This window comes from Lycorma delicatula, chromosome 10 (genome assembly GCF_047948215.1).
Source record: "Lycorma delicatula isolate Av1 chromosome 10, ASM4794821v1, whole genome shotgun sequence".
Classification (NCBI taxonomy): Eukaryota; Metazoa; Arthropoda; class Insecta; order Hemiptera; family Fulgoridae; genus Lycorma; species Lycorma delicatula.
In genome coordinates, this window is record NC_134464.1 from 83893070 (window position 1) to 83912213 (window position 19144).

At 27.6% G+C, this 19144-nt stretch overlaps 1 protein-coding gene across 5 annotated transcripts in view; it reads left to right on the forward strand.

The window, feature by feature from the left end:
- Lmpt (four and a half LIM domains protein limpet) overlaps nucleotides 1-19144 on the forward strand; it is a 913540-nt gene that overhangs the window by 556466 nt on the left and 337930 nt on the right. For all 5 annotated transcript variants that reach the window (XM_075376627.1, XM_075376625.1, XM_075376628.1 and 2 more), the window contains one exon: nucleotides 6147-6362. In XM_075376627.1, the coding sequence (XP_075232742.1) occupies nucleotides 6147-6362 (216 nt within the window). The remainder of the gene's footprint in view (nucleotides 1-6146; nucleotides 6363-19144) is intronic.

A 19144-nucleotide genomic window follows, 5' to 3' on the forward strand; every position in this document is an offset into this window, starting at 1 on the left:
CTGGTTTGAGATTGTTTTAATAAGGGTGCTGGTTTAGATTCAACATCTTTTCTGTAGAAATTTTATTAAATCAGATAAAATGGGCACATTGTTAGAATCTATCTCTGATTCCCACTGACGGCAAGTAGTTTATCCAACTTGCTGATAATCAAATTAATTATTAGAGTGTCCCAGTGTTCAGTGGGTTGACCTAATGTATGAAGGGCAAGCACATTTTTTTGTATATTGTCAATTAATTTTCTTAAACTAGAATTAGACTCTTCGTCTTATTTATTTAGATTGAAAATAGCTGAGATATGTTTGTTGATTAAATACCTTTTGTTTTGAAACCTTTTCCACCAAGAGGTCCCAAGCAATTTTATAATTTTCGGATGACCCTTCTAGATATTGTAAGACACTGGCGGCACTGTCCTTTAAAGACAATTTGAGATAGTGAAATTTCTGATGGACAGATTTGAATTGTCATGAATTAATGATTTAAAACTTGCATGGAATGATGACCATTCGTCATATTCTCCCGAAAATGTGGGCAGCTTGATAGCTGGTAAGGAAAAGCGGGGATAAACCCAGCCTGACAACTTATTTTTCGTTGATTATTTCATGGGTACTTACGTATTAACGCCACCGCAGCTACAGCTTTATTTAAAAACAAAGTAGTCAATCGGATTTCGGTGGAAAATGGGCCGAAACTCCTGTATCAGGATCAGTAAAATTGTATTTATGATTAACTTTAAGCATGTAGGAAACCTTCTATTTCTATTCTATTTGTTTGGTAACCTTTCCAACTGTCAGAATAAATTGTGCTACCATCTGCATTGTTTTAATTTCGGGGTAATATTTAAAACTACTAAAAACATCACTAAACAACTAAAAACTAACAACAAAACGAAAAAGAAACAGAACTATTAACGAGACTGCAATAATAACCATGAATACTCGGAACAAGAAAAACAAAACCGCAATCATCAAGAACTGAACCTAACCTAATTAATTATTTACTACATAAATAATCAAAACATTACTGTTGATTATCAAGGTTAGCGAGCGTAGGTTAAGTTTGGTTAGATTATATTATTGGCGTATTAGCGCAACTTCTGATGCGGTGACGTTAATACGTAAGTACCGTTTCATGGTTTTCAACGATGGTGTCAGCTTTAGTGAGCTGCGGAATTTTAGTTTGTGCTTGCATAGTTAGTTGGTAAAATGTATCTTCAAATTGAGCCCAATCATTATCATGGCTTTACGAATCGTCAAAAATGTCGATTTCAGTTTTATTTTTTTCGAAATCCGATAACAGTTCTTGAAATTTCACTAACCTGAATTTAAGCTGAGTAACATCATCGATTTATTTAACAAACTATTGAATTTCGTCATTTGTGCCGTAACTACTCCTCGTTTTTTAATTAAAAGTCATAACTGTTGTGAATCCTCAATTTTTAAATTAATGGTAATAAAGGTATGATTATTCACAAATGGTCGTATTATACGACAGTTGTAATAATAATATTTAAAACAGCCAAATTTAGTGATTGAATAGAAGCATGCACATGAAAATATGAATGATTAAAAAATAGGCTAGTGTTTTAAGACGAAATGATATCTTGTAAAGATTGTTTACGATTAATAACTAAACTACGACTCATCTGAATACTTCTGGTCACGGGGCGTTAATGGATGATGTCAACGTAGGCTGTACGCAGTAGCCGACATTGAAGATACGTGTCGCATGTAACTATTAGTTAAAAATTAACACAAAAACGAAAATTACACTTGATCCATAGGACGCTGGTTAATGCCTGTCTGGACCACACTATCTGGATTTGGCTGGACCACTTGATGTGACCCAATTTTTTCACTGTTTTTAACACATTTTTTGTAACGGACTGTAAACAAATTATTTCTTGTTATTGTTTTTATTGTTGTTGATCACCGATCGTTGTGACTCAGCTGGTCCCAGACACATTATAAACACACAGAACAGAACAGGAACTCATTGCTACAAAGCATTTCACAATTTCATTGAATCAATTTATACCGAAATGTGTAATACTGGGTTTAAATTTTGTGTAACATTTTGTATAAAAATCGGAAATTGTTTAATAATGCGATCTAAAATCTTGTGTTGTAATTTAATGATGAGTTCTTCTGTTAAAAATTTTTATCAGTATAAAATTATGTTTTGTACATTACAAACCTATTATCTTGTTTTATTCCTTATAAATGGAAAAATTGTAAGTGATAATATAATAATTAGTCATACAGCATCTAGCACGGTTATACTCAATGAATTCAGATTTTTAGATTTTTTTTGATAGCAGTAATTAATCTTGGAACATTGAAATTCTAGTTATAGTATGGTATAATTATGCTTAAATCATAATATTACGGAAACTATTCCACCACCTGTTCTAATCCATTTTGCTAGGAAGTAACTTTGACTTAAAAAAAAAAAAAATTGGTGGCAGATTTAAATAAAATATCTTTCCTGTAATGAAAGGTAATTTATTATGGTTGCGAATCATGGTAATGATTCATTTCTCTGTCACAGGTGTGTTTTCTATAAATACTCATTCAATGTATGAAAGAAAAGAAAATAATCTTTACTCTTTTTAATATAATTTTCAAACAATTTTATTACAGATGATAACAGCATTGTAATTTAAGTTACATTGATATTAAACTGTTACAGTACATGTTTATTAATATTATTTATGAATATTATCTTTTTTTTACTTTTTTTCTTTTGTTGGCAAAAATAATGAATTTTGGTTGGTAGATAGTACATACAAATAGATAATTTTATATTAATCATTTAATTAAATTCTGCGTTATTCATTAAAGTATTAGTCAAAAACATTGCATCCACAGTTTATTATTATTTTGTAAGTTAATTGAGTGATTTTTAATTAGTAAAAAAACTGCTGTTAGCATTAAAGGTTTTTTTTTATAATTTTTAATGCGATTCAACTTTTATGATTAATAATTATGGTTTAATGTATATGTGTGTTCTAACTGAAAACAGCAATGAGTTTTATGTGTTGATATCTTTTGATCAGCAATCTGGTTAGATAAAAATTAAGTCTTTGTTATTATATTTCTAGTTTAAAAAATTCCAATATAATGTTGATAATTATATAAATATGGACTTCTTAGTGCTATTGTTATAATCCATATTTAATAAATAAAATTTAATTGTGAGCTGTGTTCATAATAGGTTATCCGCCCGTAGGTATCTTATACCATGTCTGCCTCCTATATTCTGAACTAAACTTTTAAGATTTTGATAATTTATCATTTTTTTGGTCTCTGTTTTTTGCACTTCTATTAGTTTTTATACAGTTTTAATCAGTTCTTCATTTCTTATTACATGTCGCAGCCAGATCACCTTTCGTATACTGAGTTGTACTAAGCTTATATTCTCATTAATTATTTTCATTACTTACTTATTTTTCATTTGTCTGCTCGTTAATCCTATTCAATTTCCCCCGTGCTGATATTTAGATGCCTTCACCTTTTTTTTTTTTTTGTTAGTGTCAATGTTTCACATCGATAGAAAAGTAAACTCTAAAGGTAATTCTTCACAAGATGTCTTCAAATACTTATACTCTCTTGTTTCATAATAACTGATGTGTTTCTGTTAAATTCTTTTTTAACTGTTCTTGTTTTTTAATTTATTTTCATTTTTGTAATTTTCTGTTAATATTATGGTGCCTACGTTATGTGTACTGTCTTACTTGTACATCTCTTCCTATGGTATTTAGAGCAATTATAAAAGGAAAAGATGTAGCTAAAAAATTGCAGTATCAAATCTTTTGAATTTGATATTTTTTTTTGAAACTGTTTAAAATATAGTTGTTTGTATACAAGTATATATGACGGATGGAGTATCTTATCATATTTTTATTATTTTATATTTTTCTGCAATTTAATTTTTTGGGTTCCCAGTTATTTTTATTGTTTTTTTTGTTTTTTTTTAATATGTTTGTCTTTAGATACATGGCAGACAAGTAGAGGTACTTTGTAATTTGGAAAACTGACCACTCAGATACAGAAGGAATAATTTGGATTTTTAAAAGACTTTTAGATATGGAGAAAAACTTTTTTTATATATTTTTCCCCTGTGTAAATGTGTGTAACATGAAAGACTTCTGGTATAATTTATCTTACATGAGATATTTTTGGTTAAACAAGATAGAAAAGAATTAGCAAAAGCTGTGAATTAATTTGCATATTTATTCACCTGTTAACAATATGTAAGAAGAGATATAATGACCATGTTATATAGAATAGTAGATTTTTTAATTTAATTTTATTACTTTTCAGCAATTTAAAATTAAAAAATATCATGGATATTTAGTTTTATTTATTTAGTTTTATTCAAATCATTGAATATTTTATGTCAATGTGTCAGTTCTTTTCTAACTTATGATATTAACATATTTCTTATTTTATATTATAGTCATTAAACAATTATTTGCAAAAACTGTTTACAAAAATTAAAAGTCTAAAGATTAGATGAATATTTTTATTGTTTGATAAACATCATCAGTTAATAATAAGGAAGTATTAAAAACAGCTTAAAATAACTTCAATGAATGCAGTAGAAATGTTAACGATAAATAAAATTAATGTTTTAAAATATAATAAAAAAAAGAAGTACAAACTATACTTACAAAACAAACTTTTTTCTCTTGGTGTTTATAAAAGATAGATTGAATAGTTTCTTTTTACTTTGCTACAGCCAATTATGTTGTTTGGTCTCCTTCACAGTGCTCTCAAAGCTGTTGTTTTGGTTCCATAAAGGTAATTTTTTAACATAGGGTATTTGACATGATGATCAACTCCCATAATTGCCAGAACAGTGTTTTTCTGTTGAAAATTTCCTTCTCTTATTAAAAAAAAATCCATTTTTAAGATCATTAATCTGCTACCAGAGTATTTTCTGGAATTTGACGATTACAACTGTTTGATATCAGTATTCCCAACAGGCACTTGTGGAATCACCTTAATTATTGTGTTCTTTTGTAGCTTATAAAGTTTATTGACTGCTATTTTTTTTAAAGTATCTTAAACTGTTATGAAAGTGGCAAAATAGATAATTAATTTAATCTGTTTTTGCAAGATTTTTTAAGAATAATGTAATATTCAGTTCTATGAGCATTCTTATATAACATTCATTTTAATAGTCTATTTTCCTCTATAAACTTCCCAAATACTTGCAAGATTTAATTTAGAAGCCCACACCACTTCTTTAATGTTCCTTAATCAATTTTCTTTGGTCCTTATAAATATTTTAATCAAAAGGTGCTTTTGAGTTTAAATGTTTATGCCACAGAAATTTATATTTTTCTTTCCATTGTACATCAAACTGTTCTCTTCTGTGATGTTCCCACCTTTACTATAAGTTTGCTTGCAGCTTTTAAAAAAAATTTTTGAATTTTTGCAGTCTCTTCTATGATTCCTAATTCTGTACTTCTGGTACCAAATCTGTTTCTCATTCCACTTCTTTCTTGATAACTTGATAACTTTTCCAAAATAAGGTCTTCAATTGATATTTTTTATATTTAATTATTTTCTTCTTTGCTTTTGATATCGGCTAGCTCGTTAGATATTTGGTCATTACCAGGAGATAGTAATCTTTGTCAATACCTCTCTTTATCCTAGCATCCTGCACACTTCCAAATAATTCATTTTTCAACAATTATAAAATCACTTATAAATTGTTCACTTCTATAGATGTCATTCTGATTCAAGTAAAATAATAGATATCTTTATATAAAAATTTGGTACTTGTGATAACCAGTTAAGTTTTATTCTTAAGTCTTAGTAATCTTTCACTGCTAGTGTCAATGTACTTTCCCCATTGTGTCCAATAATATTCATCCAATTTTTTGAGCTATTTCCTACCTTAGCGTTCTCAGGTCACCCAAAATCAACCTTCTCCTTCTCATCATCAATAGTTTCCTGAAGTATTTCTTTTTATTATATAAAAATACATATTTGAGGTTTGTGAGTTTGAACTGTAAAATTTGTATATCGCTATGTTATGAATTTTGTGTTAAATTGCTGTATATTCCTTGTATTTTTAAGAAAATCTTTATTTATATGTTGTTAAATTTAAGTAACAATTAATTTATATGTTACAGAGGTGTCCAGAATGTAATGAGGTATTAAAAGAAGATGATTTAGGTGTACTGGCACCAAAATTAGGTTCACAAGTGATGTGGCATCCTGCATGTTTTATATGCAGTACTTGTAAACAGTTGCTTGTTGATCTTACATACTGCGTTCATGATGAAGCCTTATATTGTGAAAGACATTATGCAGAACAACTTAAACCAAGATGCGCTGCTTGTGAAGAGGTAAGCAGCAATTATATTTTGCTTGTTTGTCTATAACAGGTTCACAAATGAAATTACACTGTCATTCGTTGATTAAAATTTACAGTTTTAATCAAGAATTTGATTATATTTATAGTTAGATTTAGTTTAATAGTTTTTTTATCATGTGATGTATACAGTTTTATTTTTTACCAAAAACAAATGTATAATCTTTATTATCATCTTATCATATATTTGTCATAGGAATTTTTTTTCGTACATGTTTTATCATATCAAACATGAAATGCCTTACATTTGTAAGGCATATCATTAGCCTTACACATAAAACATATAATATTACATATTAAAGTATACATATATATATATTTACAATAAGCATGCAAAATTGTTGTGTTATCCGGTCTAAATTTAGTCTGAACAGTAAATATATGCTTTAATATGTAATATTGCGATGTCATGGTATGTATTTTTTATGTGTAAGACTAATAAAATGTGGTGTGGATAATTTTCATTCCTTGATGATGCTGATACACTGAGGTGATGAAACATGTAGAAGAAAATATTCCTGTGACAAATATAAGATGATAAAAATTATATGTGTTTTTAATAAAAAATATACTAATATTTATTAATTTGTTTTAATTAATGTTCATTTCACATTACCAAGAATTAACAAACTGTCATTTTTATATTACTTAAAACGTTCTTTATGGTTTTAAAAAATCAAAATATAAATATGTTATGTTATAACAAAATTTTCTTTGCTGATTTGGTTTACTAAGTTTCATAGAGTTTATTTTAGCAACTATGTCTTACAGCTAGGATTTTTTGAGTTAATATAATATCTGCTACTGTTATTTTACTCGACCTGATAAAAGTATAAAGGTTAGTGCTTTTGGATTAATAATATTTAAAGGTTAGTGCTCTAGTTTAATAATATTTTTATATTACCAAACTACACTATTTTATCCATTACACGATCTTCATTTTTATTTTTAAACCCTTTAAGGTGTTGACCATTTTTAAGTAGGTGCAATAACAAACTGTTATACCAAAAAATTATAAAATATATCCAAAAAAAACGTGAAAAAGTACTGTTTGATTTTTCCTTCTCTACTGATCAAGTCATGATTGCCAATTATAAAATTTAAGTATCAAAATTTCCAAATTTTGAATAATTTTTTTTAGATTTTAGGGGCTTCCTTACTCTGTGGAAGAAATTTATTTATAAAGAAGTGATCCCTAACAAAAAAAAATTAAAAAAGAATTGTTTAAAAATATTGAAAAAATAAGTGTAACTTTTATGAAAGTAATGAAAAAATTTACTTCCCATTTTGGGTTTGTTATATAATATAGGTGCCAAAGCTACTCTAATTTTAATAGCCTTTTAAGTGATGAAGGAAAAATACAAAAAAAATTTAATAATAAAAATTAAAAGAATTAAAGCCAAAAAATAAAATATTTTTACTTTAGAGGTAGGGAATAGATTTTAAGAAACATTTTTCAAAAAACATCTATATATGGTTTAAGCTTCACAATTTTGCTTAAGTAAAGTTTACTTTAAATCCAGCACCCTCTTCAACTGAGGCAAAAGTAAGAAAGAGAAAATTTTCAATAAACTTTTCCGCATTTTAGGTCTGGGCCTATAGTTTAAAAATAAAACCGTAGATATTTCTTCATAGCTTTCTATATGAAGTATAAATACTCAAAATGCTTGAAAAATATTTAAACTGAAGGGATACAGAGCAAAAGAACCAAAAACATGTATTTCAATTTTAAGAGATGTGGGTTGTTTGAACAATTTTTTTTGGCTTATTTGCATATCCATTGTAGGTAACAGATTTGCTTCAATAAAGTTTTGTTAAATGTCTCTGAAGAAAATTGAAATGGATTTTTGCAATATCCCCACCCTCTCAATGAATTAAAAAAAAAAAAAATATGTTCAATACCCATACATAAAAATATTTGAAACAAATTTGAAGGAAATCAGTGTGGTCAATCTCGGGATATAAAACCAAAAGTAGAGCGATATACATACGTTTTTGATCTAGTTGTACTAGTTGGACCTTAAAGCTTAAAGATTTTTAAAACACCTGACACTCTATTTTCGACATAATCACTGTGGTTTTCCTTTTAATAAAGATATATTCTAGCTATATTCGCCAGGAAAGTAAAAAAATCATTTATAATCAATTTAAATTTAAAAATAGTAACATACTTTTTACGTTATTATTTTTTTATTTATTGTTAAATTTGATTTTAATTTAATTTTTAAATATGTTACTATTTTTTAATTTTTACTTAATCAATTACATTTTTAATTAAGTAAATAAATAAAAACTATTTAAGTTGATATTTAATTAGGTAGGGTATCATAAGGTTTTATGGCACACTTCAAAAAAGTGTATGGTATAAAAAAATTAAGCCAAGCTGTTTTTATTAATGTATAAAGTGACTGAAAAAGTATTTATTGCCTAAAATAAATATAGTGTGCTAAATTTTACGTTAGTCTTAAATCAAACATCACCTTTATACATAGTCGAACATAGGGGGTTTTAACAGCTAAATTTTATGTAAGTTTTTAACTAACTCACACTGATGCATAAACTTTAAAATGTATTTTATGTATAAGGAATATCTAGAAGTTATATATTAATATTAGTTAACATCTTTAATTAATAAATTATTGAAGTCATGTCTGATTTTTAAAGATTATCTTGCACATCGTGACTAGGGGAAGACCACTTGCCTTGTGATGATCCCAGTTGCTACATCATTCTCCTCTCCATTTCTAGCCTTAATGGGCTTTACCAGAGGTCATCTTTTAGATCCTCTAAACTTGATAGCACAACACAGTCATCAATTTGGCTTCTGTCAGTATGCCACCAAGCAAATGCCTCTGCAGACATTTCCATCAGTGTATTTACCCAACCTATTAACACCTTCAAATGGTCTTTTCCAACCACGACTACCTACTATAACTTTCAACCCTTAACTATCACAATACTACTATGTTGTTTGTTAAGTGCTCTATTCATAATAACTAAATAATAGACATGAATCACTAGTCATTCTCAAAAATTACAGTAATTTAAAAAAAAATTGACTTGCCAAGTCTCTAGTGGGTTATAAATTGATGGAAAAGTGAGTAATCTCCTATTCTTCTTAAGTGAGCCAGATATACTGTTACATATCAGCAGTTTGTTAATATGGTATACTGAGGCATAAAATTCTCTAGCAATTATGTATTTTCATTATTGTTTACTTTTTAATTTCTAATTATGATAAAATTTCAAGGCTAAGAAATTAACAACTTACATCAGTTCAGAAATTTTGGGATTTCATACAATTTGAACTAATTTAGCCTTCAACAACTTGAAGGCTTATTATGGTTTCATTAATTAATTTTTTATGATAACCCAAACCAAATTTATTTAAATATAAAATTTTTTCGTCTCTTCTGCAGCTACTTTCATTCATTTAAGTTCTCATAATATCATGATTTTTATAATTTCATTTATTATAATTTTGTACAAAATTTTAATTTTATGTGGTAAATACAAAATCTGATATACATTTACAGTGGGCTAACATTTACTTTTAATCTTCTTTTATATAAATTTTTTCTGAATATTTTTTGAACATATTAATGTAAGAAATTAATTACAACTCTATTTATTAATGTAATTAATTTATTGAGTTAAACTTTGAATGCACATAATAGTAACTTCTTTATTTAGATTTGATTGCTCAAAAAATGTATTTATCAATTAAGTTTTAATCATTCTGTTGATTGGTATTACTTACTATAACTTTTTGTATTTTTAATTGTTTATTTATTTAACATCCATTTCATTTTATTGTTTCATAAATATATATTACAAAGTAATAATAAAAAAAAAACTGAATACATTAAAACTGTCATTAACTGGCTTCATTTCCTTGTTAAGTTGGTGACATTTATTCATCTTTTCTCTTTTTGTTGACACACGTTTGCAGGTGGGTTTAATTTACAGCACTGTCTTTTGAATAGTTGACTTGAGAGTTACTGTATTACTGTAGAAATTACTGTATTACTTAAGTATTACTGTAGAAATGGTTAATTCAGCTTATAACTTGTGAGAAAATGAAATTTGTAAATAAATATAAATCATAATACTCGTATAATTGAAAGTTTGTTTCTTTGAGATGAACAAATATCTAGTAAATATAAAAAATTGTATGAGTGGTGTGATTGAAAAACAGTCAATAAAGAGAGACAGTTAAGGTTAGGCAGTAAACATATATTAGATACAATATTGGATGTTTATATATATATATATATATATTAGATACAATTTATTTGTCTCTAATCAGTTATAAATCAGTAGTTCTGTACATTCAAATAGAAGGTTAAACAGCCCCACATTCTCTCTTCTCGATTACCAACTAAGAATTAGAAAAATATTTATTGCCACAAAATTTACTGCACGATTTAGGCAACTGAATTATTGAAAATAGACATTTTTTTCATTTGTGGGGATAAGAGATACTGATCAAATTTTAAAGATGAATGAAGGAAAGGAAATTATTAACGTAAGCACAAATGCTTCATTACTGTACTAACATTTTTATTCTACATTGTTTTATTTTACAATTGTTTATTCATGTCTGGCATTTTAAACACATTATTTACGAAGGTTGTTCTCCCATCTTAACATTTTACTTTTAATTAATCTCCTTTTTGTTGTACTTCATTACATTTGTTTTACTTATGTTTACTTTCAAATTAAATTTCTTCCCAAGTAATGAATGTGTGTAATTCATTACTTCTTCTTCATTCCTGTTTTCTAGCAAATAAAAATATCATCAGTGAATCTTTTCTGGCTGTTAATCTGCTTTCAGATTTTACTATCGGTTTTTTTATTGCGTCAGATTTAAAAGCATTGGGAATAGGCTACATCATTATCTCACTCCTTTATATACTATAGCTTGCCTTTTTTTTTGTTTCTTATTAAGATGCCTGATCGTTGTTTCATTATTAACTCTTAAAACTACCTTAGTTCAATTTCTTAAATCATAGATATTTTTTAACATACTACATTATTTATTCATTATTTTTTTTATTTTGTCAATATTTTCTTCCCAAATTTATTCAGTTACAAAAAAAAAATCTAACTTCTACAACAGTCTGTTGTGATCTCATGGCGTAAATGCTTATATTCACATTTTAGTTTATATAGTATTTTATGAGGGATTAGAAAGCCTAGGTTTACTTGATAAGCATCAGCCAGTAGGTCTGTTGTACAACCACCTGACAGGAAACTGATTCTCCTGAATTGGTCTATAGGCAGCCCACTACCAAATTGTAAGGAAGATGCACTGATTCTAGATCTCTACTTTTATATCTTTGATATCCTCAGCTTCTTTCTAACAGTATTAGACCTTCACTTTCAGAACAAAAAATGAGTAAGAAGGCTCAAGGATAAGGAAAATGTTTGCGTGATGAGAAAGAATGATCTATTTTCAAAGCAATCACAGTACAAGATCCCCCATTCAGAAGAAAACAGGCGCAACTGATTTCAAATTAAATTCATATTCTGAAAAAAAATTTCCTTTCTTCCACAAATTAAAAAAAAAAACACTCTCAAGCAAGTACAGGGTTTTAAATGAACAGTTGTTATTAATGAGATTGTGTCATCTGCTAGCATTCAACTAAGCAAGAAATCATTCATCTTGACTCTCACTGGAGGTTAAAGCGTACATTTATTAAAAAAAATTATAAAACATATATAATTGAAATGGTAAACAGTGTATATTTTGATGCTCCCAAATATAGAGTAAACTTAATTCAGCTTTATAATTTTACTATTATTTTTAAGTAATGAGTGTGATTTAAGGGAATTAAGTATTGCTATGATTTTTGTTGGGGGGGGGGTTATACATGGGGGCATACTTGGACCCTGACTATAAGTTGTGACAGGGAGGGTAGCCCTCCTGGGGAGAGGCATCACGGCATCCAGAAGTGGAGGTCATGTTGCTTCAATGAATCAGGAGGGACCCCACTGGGAAGATCCAATGGGTGGACAATGCTGAAGGGTGATGGCTAGACATCGCCGCATCACATAAGGTCAACTGAAGCAACGTCTTCTAGGCAGTTACCTGTTGGCCTATGTATTACTATGATTAGAAAAATTAACTTCAGGTAAAATTTTATTAATTCATATAAATTTATGGCTGTAGGTGTAATGTGCATTGGAATTATATGTATAACAGTAACATATTTACTTTGCTTTTAAATAGTAAAGATAGTAAATTAATCTGTAACAGACTCCTAGTAATTCAAATCTCTTCAGACTGAACTTCTTAGAAGAAAGAAAAAGCAGTTAGGACTTCTAGTACTTGAAAATCCTAATGTTTAATGGTTTTATCATGATATTTCAACAGAAACCTTTTTTAATAGATATAGATAAATATTTTATTCTAAAAAATAACACTAAGAGAAAAAATGAAGTCATCATGTATTGGAAAAATTATTACTAATAGTTCTGATTTAATAATAACAGTTTATGTAATAAAATACATTGTTTCCGTAGTGGTATTTAATGACAATATTTAAAAAAAAACTTGTACTTTCTTTCCCTTGATGAAGCTCTGGAATCTTGTTTATAAGCATTTGATTTGTGACCTTGGAAAAAATGATTGATAAAAATGATTTGTGACCTTGGAAAATGAAGAAAATAAAAAAAAGATGTTAGTGAAAATTCAGAATTAGGTGAATATAGAAATTATAAAATATTTAATCGTAAAGTGAAAATAAATATAAAAGACATGCAGATCGCAAATTTCAAATTAAACAATATAAACATTGATGAAATACAAAAAGGATATGAGGAAAATATATATATATCATATGATAATGATGTTGAAAATAATCCACATATATTCTAGAATAAAACATAATGGGTAAAAGCTTTTTATATATTTAAAGGCAATCATGAATAAAATACTATCTTATTTTTTGCTGGTTCAACCATGAAACACCATGAGAAAAATTAACCTTTAAAAAATATATTATTCATGTTTTCAATATATGTCCTTTTCAATATTAATCAAAAATAATTAATGTTTTTCTCTTTCAGTTAATTTTAATAATCTAATGCCGTAGTTTAACTTTATATTTTTATATGTTAAATTTTTGTTTAAACTGTTTCTAATTTTTTAATTTTATTTAGCATTGTTGAATGATATATAATTTTGTTCTTTAGAAATTAATAAACTGATATGTTATTACACTTTAATAAATAATATATCCAAGCTTATGTACTTATAATATTTGCACTATGTAACAACATAAAACTTATTTATTTCCTTGGTAATTCTTCACTTCTGGATTCTAAAACAAGCCTTCTGATAATCCAAATTTTTAGATAATTCAAACATGTAAGTTTTAATTATTTTGAATCCACTGACATCATCATTATAATAAAAGTTCTAAGTTTGTTATCAGAGTTGAGATCTCAGAGATGTAGTCAGGTTTTAGGGTTGATTTTTTTAGGTAAGATTGTATCATTCAGGGCAAAGTTGTTTTCGACCATGAGTATACAGTTTAATGTCGAGTAAAAGTTATTAATTTGGCTTTATTTAGATCCAAGTTGTATGAAGGAGGCATGAGCATGTATCTGTTTGGTATGGTTTTGGGCTGGATGTTTGTTTTTGTTTGGTAGTGTTTTATGAGCAAATGTTTATATGAATTCAGACAAAGTTGCCCCATGCCTCAAAGGAGTGAGGGCATTTGAGACTCGCCCTATGGGCGCATTGAAGGCTAGTATCATATAGAAATATTTTGATTATTAATTAATGTAGCAGTATGTAATGTAGTGGTAATGTAACAACAAACCGAGTCATTTAGTTGTAATAACCATCCTTTTAGATGTGTTCCTTAGGTTACCAAGAAACGGGTTTAACAAATGAATCTTCAGAGGATGATACAGCCCATTTTAAGTTTTAAAGTGTAGTGACGCTTATTTAATTTTGATTCTGTAGACGTTCTGATTTCCATCTGCCTCTGGTGTGTTAATATTATCTCTTTTTTGTATTTGTTGAAGTGTATTTCTGTATAACGCTAGCAACTCTGTGGTAATTTACTTTTATTGTCAATTTTCATCAGTAAGTCTGAATAAATACACCAAAGATTAAGGAAGGTTTTGAACAAATAATCCTAAACTCTGATCAAATCTCTTAAATGTTAATTACTTTTACATATTTAAAAAGTAATTCTTTGATACATCATGTATGAATATTTAAATAAATTATTATTTTTGAGAATGTTTCAGATATTTTTAAAAATATTAGTTAAATAGAATTGTGACAGATTTCATGTAATGACAGACATAGTTCTAACTACATTAGGTTTGTTGACAAAAAAAAATTGATTCTAATTATCTTGATCTAAACAAGAATTCTTCAAACTGTTTTAATATTGTTACTGAGATGTAACAAACTGAATGCTGGTTAAAACAAGAGTGGATAAGGAATCTGCTGAAAATAAATATTGCTGAATATACTATAAAATTTAATTTATTGAAAACAAAACTTAGTAAAAATAGTGATCTACATTTAAAATGCCAATAAGCATTTCTATGTCATTGGAATTTCATGCTGATGTTATATTGCTTATTTGTTATTCAATTAACAGCTTCGTTGAGAACAATTTATTCATATTGATTATGAATTTTCTTTTGTTACATTTTATTCTTGTTTTTATATATGCCTGCATTTTTACTTGTAAAAAAAGAATTTGGATATATACATAACTATATTTTTGTTTTACTAATTTAAACTTATATGAAAAATTAAAGAATCAATTATTTTTATATATTTAACTATGATTTAAAAGATTTTACAGAATAATTTTTTTGGCATTTAATATTAATAATCATGTGCTTCAAAATGAATATCAGAGTTTTAAAGTTGTGTAATATTTATTTATTAAGTTTTATATACACTGATAAATTATACATGAAATGAAAGAGCAACTCAAAAAACTTTTCCTATAAGTGTTAATGTGAGCACCATTTGTCACATGGCACACATCCAACTGATATAAGAATTCATCCCATATTTTAATCAGCAAATCTGGAGTAATTTATGCGACAGCTGCTTCAATCCTATGTATCAAGTTGAGTAGGTCAGCTGGGTGGCACATACACTTGATCCTTTATAAACTCCAAAAAAAAAAAAATCGCACAAAGTCAGATTGGGCATACATGGAGGTCACGGCAAACAAGCCCTGTCATCTCTTCCGCAGTGACCAATTCAGCATTTGGGGAGAATTTCATTCAACTAGTCACGTATAGCGTTATGCCAGTGAGAAGGTGCATCATCTGGTAGCCAAATGAAGTTCTGTGGTTCGTGTTGGAATTGAGGAAAGAGCCATAGTTGTAGCATATCAAGGTAGTCATTCCAGACACACTGGCTTCTGTAAAAATAACGGCTCGTAACTCGCTGCCAGGTTATGGCACAAAAAAACATTGAGTTTTGGAAAGTCTTCACACTACAATATTTTGTGAGGATTCTCTGATCCCTAGATATGCACATTATGAGTGTTTACTTTTCCATTAACATGAAATATTGATTCGTCACTGAATACAACACGATAAATAAAGTCTTCATCACAGTGCATCATTTTGTTTGCAAAGCTAGCACACAAACCATAATCTGTAGATTTTAGAACTTGCACGCAGATAAAATTGTTTAAGTTGTTCTTTCATTTCATTTATATTTAATCAATGTACATGAAACTTGAGACATATTATATAGCTTTAAAACCCTGATGTCATTTTGGAACACACATTTTTTTATGTGTTGAAGAACTCAACATAATAAAATATTTGGCAAAATTTAATGGCTACCTAACCCACTATACTTTACTGACAACATGCTGCATAGAAGAAAATAAAACAGAACTCGTCTAAGACTGAGTATATTTTATCCTAGCAAACAACTACCAGCAGGTATCATTTTTAAAATAGTGATATCACTATTTTAGGTATAATAGGTATCACTTTTAGAAATTTGATAAAACACTCACTGAAAAACAGTGCAATCCTGTGTATTCAAATTAAATTGCAGTGATTGCACTGAATATCTAACATACATTTTCCTACAGTGAAAATAAGTAACAAGACACACAGATAAAAAATTTCAAATTTAACCTGACAATGTAAACATTGATAAAATACAAAAAGGAAGAGAAGAAAACATTGATGTGATCCTTCTATGTGAATGAATATATACATCTAGATGTAAATTCACCCACATAATAGGAACCATATAGAACATTTTAGATATTACACATAAAAACCAAGATTTCAACATATTTTAACAATATGAAATTTACAAATGCATAAAATGTTATAAAAACTAACATATTAAACACAAAATGTATGATAATCTTAATGCTTGTACGTACTTCGATTATGTACTTGAGGATTTCCCTAAAATTTAAAAAATTGGCACTATTTTCTACAAACTACTAACAAATACACCAAAAAAGAAGGACCCAATAATTAAGTCTTAAAGACCTTTGATTGAAAAGGTTTCATTATTTTGAAAGTTAATTTCATTTTTTAATATTAAATAATTTTAGTGTTATGTTCATCACCAGTAAAAAAATTAAATCATAATCTAAAAAAAAACTTGGTTATATTTCTATATATTTAATCTAATTCTCGGTACTTATTTGAAAATTTACATTTCTGAAATAGTTATTTTTGTTTTAAACAGTTCTAAGGTCACTAGAATGACATGTTTATGTATCTATTTTTTAGATCAGTTGTTCAGTAACTGCATATTTATTATTCCCAAGTAATTTTAGTGAAATTCTTCTATTAATATATATTTCTATCTTTGCTGATAATTTCATAACAGGGGAGGGACTATTGATTGAAATATGATGGTCATATATTTATTTGCATATTTATTAATGTAGTTGAAAGTTTTAGAATACCATACCGTGAAAAAGGTTTGTATAAATTTTCAAAACCTTTTATTCCACCTGTTTGTTACATAGAGTTTGAGTAAATATTTATCTTATTCATCACATTTTTATTTTGTATTATCATGTTCTATTTTTGATTTTGTATTACAAAGAAAATGGAAATATCCATAAAAATTATGTGTGGTCAGTTCCATAAAAGTTCATTATCACTCTTGATACATAAATACATAATGAAGTACAATTTTAACTTTTATTTTCATTGTGTTACCCTACTTGAGAGCTAGAACAGTGTTCTGTTTTGGTTATCATGTTGTATGTAATATAAATAATTTGATTTATTTTTAAGTTTTTTAAAGAATTTCTGATCTTTTTTTTGAGTTGTACTGTACTGTAGTCCAAAATTTTCACTACAACAATGAAAAAATGAAAAATTAGAATACTAAAGGATTAAGGTTATGGGTTTTATGTATGAATAAACCACCAAAATACAGTAATTGAATAAGTTATTCCATATTAATTTCCAATAATCGATTTTCATATTTATTTTATAATTTGTCAATTTGTTGAATTGTTTTCCATTTTAAACATTTTGAAATCTATTATGAACATATATGCAAATTATGCTGCCTAATACTGGAATCTATTTAACAGATTATGTAATGAATATGTTCTAATGTAGTTATAGAATTCAATACAAACTGAAGATGCGGGAACCTGCGATATTCAATCATTGAAAATTAATATAGTAAGTTTAACTTATATATTACTGAGTTTTGGTGGTTTATATTTCATAAAATATTAAATTTTTTTAACACAGTGGTCAATATTTTATTGAATTATTTGCATTTTCAAAAAATATATATAGTATATATGAATTAAATTAAATATTTCAATCATGGCCGGGGATGTTGGATCCTGTAAAAGTATTTTCATGGTACAAATAAGATAAGATATCTCTTATCTCAATATTCTGTACTAAATGGTTTATATCAGTAGAAGTTAAAATATAATTTAACAGTACAATGGAATAATATGACTCTTAAAAGATTAATTTTTGTAATATGAATATATATTACTTTCCTGCTTAGCGCTATAGCAGAGCTGTAGCTTTAGAAGGGAAGCTATTGTAATCAGTCCAACCTGGGCATATATGTTTTCACCAGATCTTTACCTTTTGACGCCTTAGGAACCTAAAAAAACAAAAAAACTGGATGGAAATGTTCACGTGTACATGTGTGTGTTCCGTATTCCACACCTTATATATTCAGAACCACTTGACTGATTTTGACTACACTTGGTCAGATTATTTCTGTATAAAGAGTATTGATGCCATTAAATTTTCAATTACAAGGTCACCTTCAGTACCTTGAGATTTTGCATAATTAAGGTCTTATTTTTCTTAGGCACATTTGTTAAGTTATTAGTACCCTCTCTCACCACAAGGAGCGGTAGTTAGCACTGATGTACAGCTGCTCTAGTCGTCTGCTATGTTGTAACATCACAGGTGAACAATAGAAGTAAATAAATGAATAATACTTAAGTATAAAAAAGTATTTAAAGTGGCCGCTAGAATCGCCACACCCGCACTAATGAAATATGGTATGTGAGCATGCTTTAATTAGAATCATTGAATTAAATAAACAAAAAAAATATTATATTTAAATAAAATGATAAATATTTTAAATTAAGTTGTCTGTGTAATCCATGCATTAGAAAAAAATCCACATGACTGGGAAAGTCCTATATCAAACTCAAAATACAACTTAACCACCAAACACAGTAACAGAGAAATTTTTAAAAAATAATACGAACTGTCGACTTT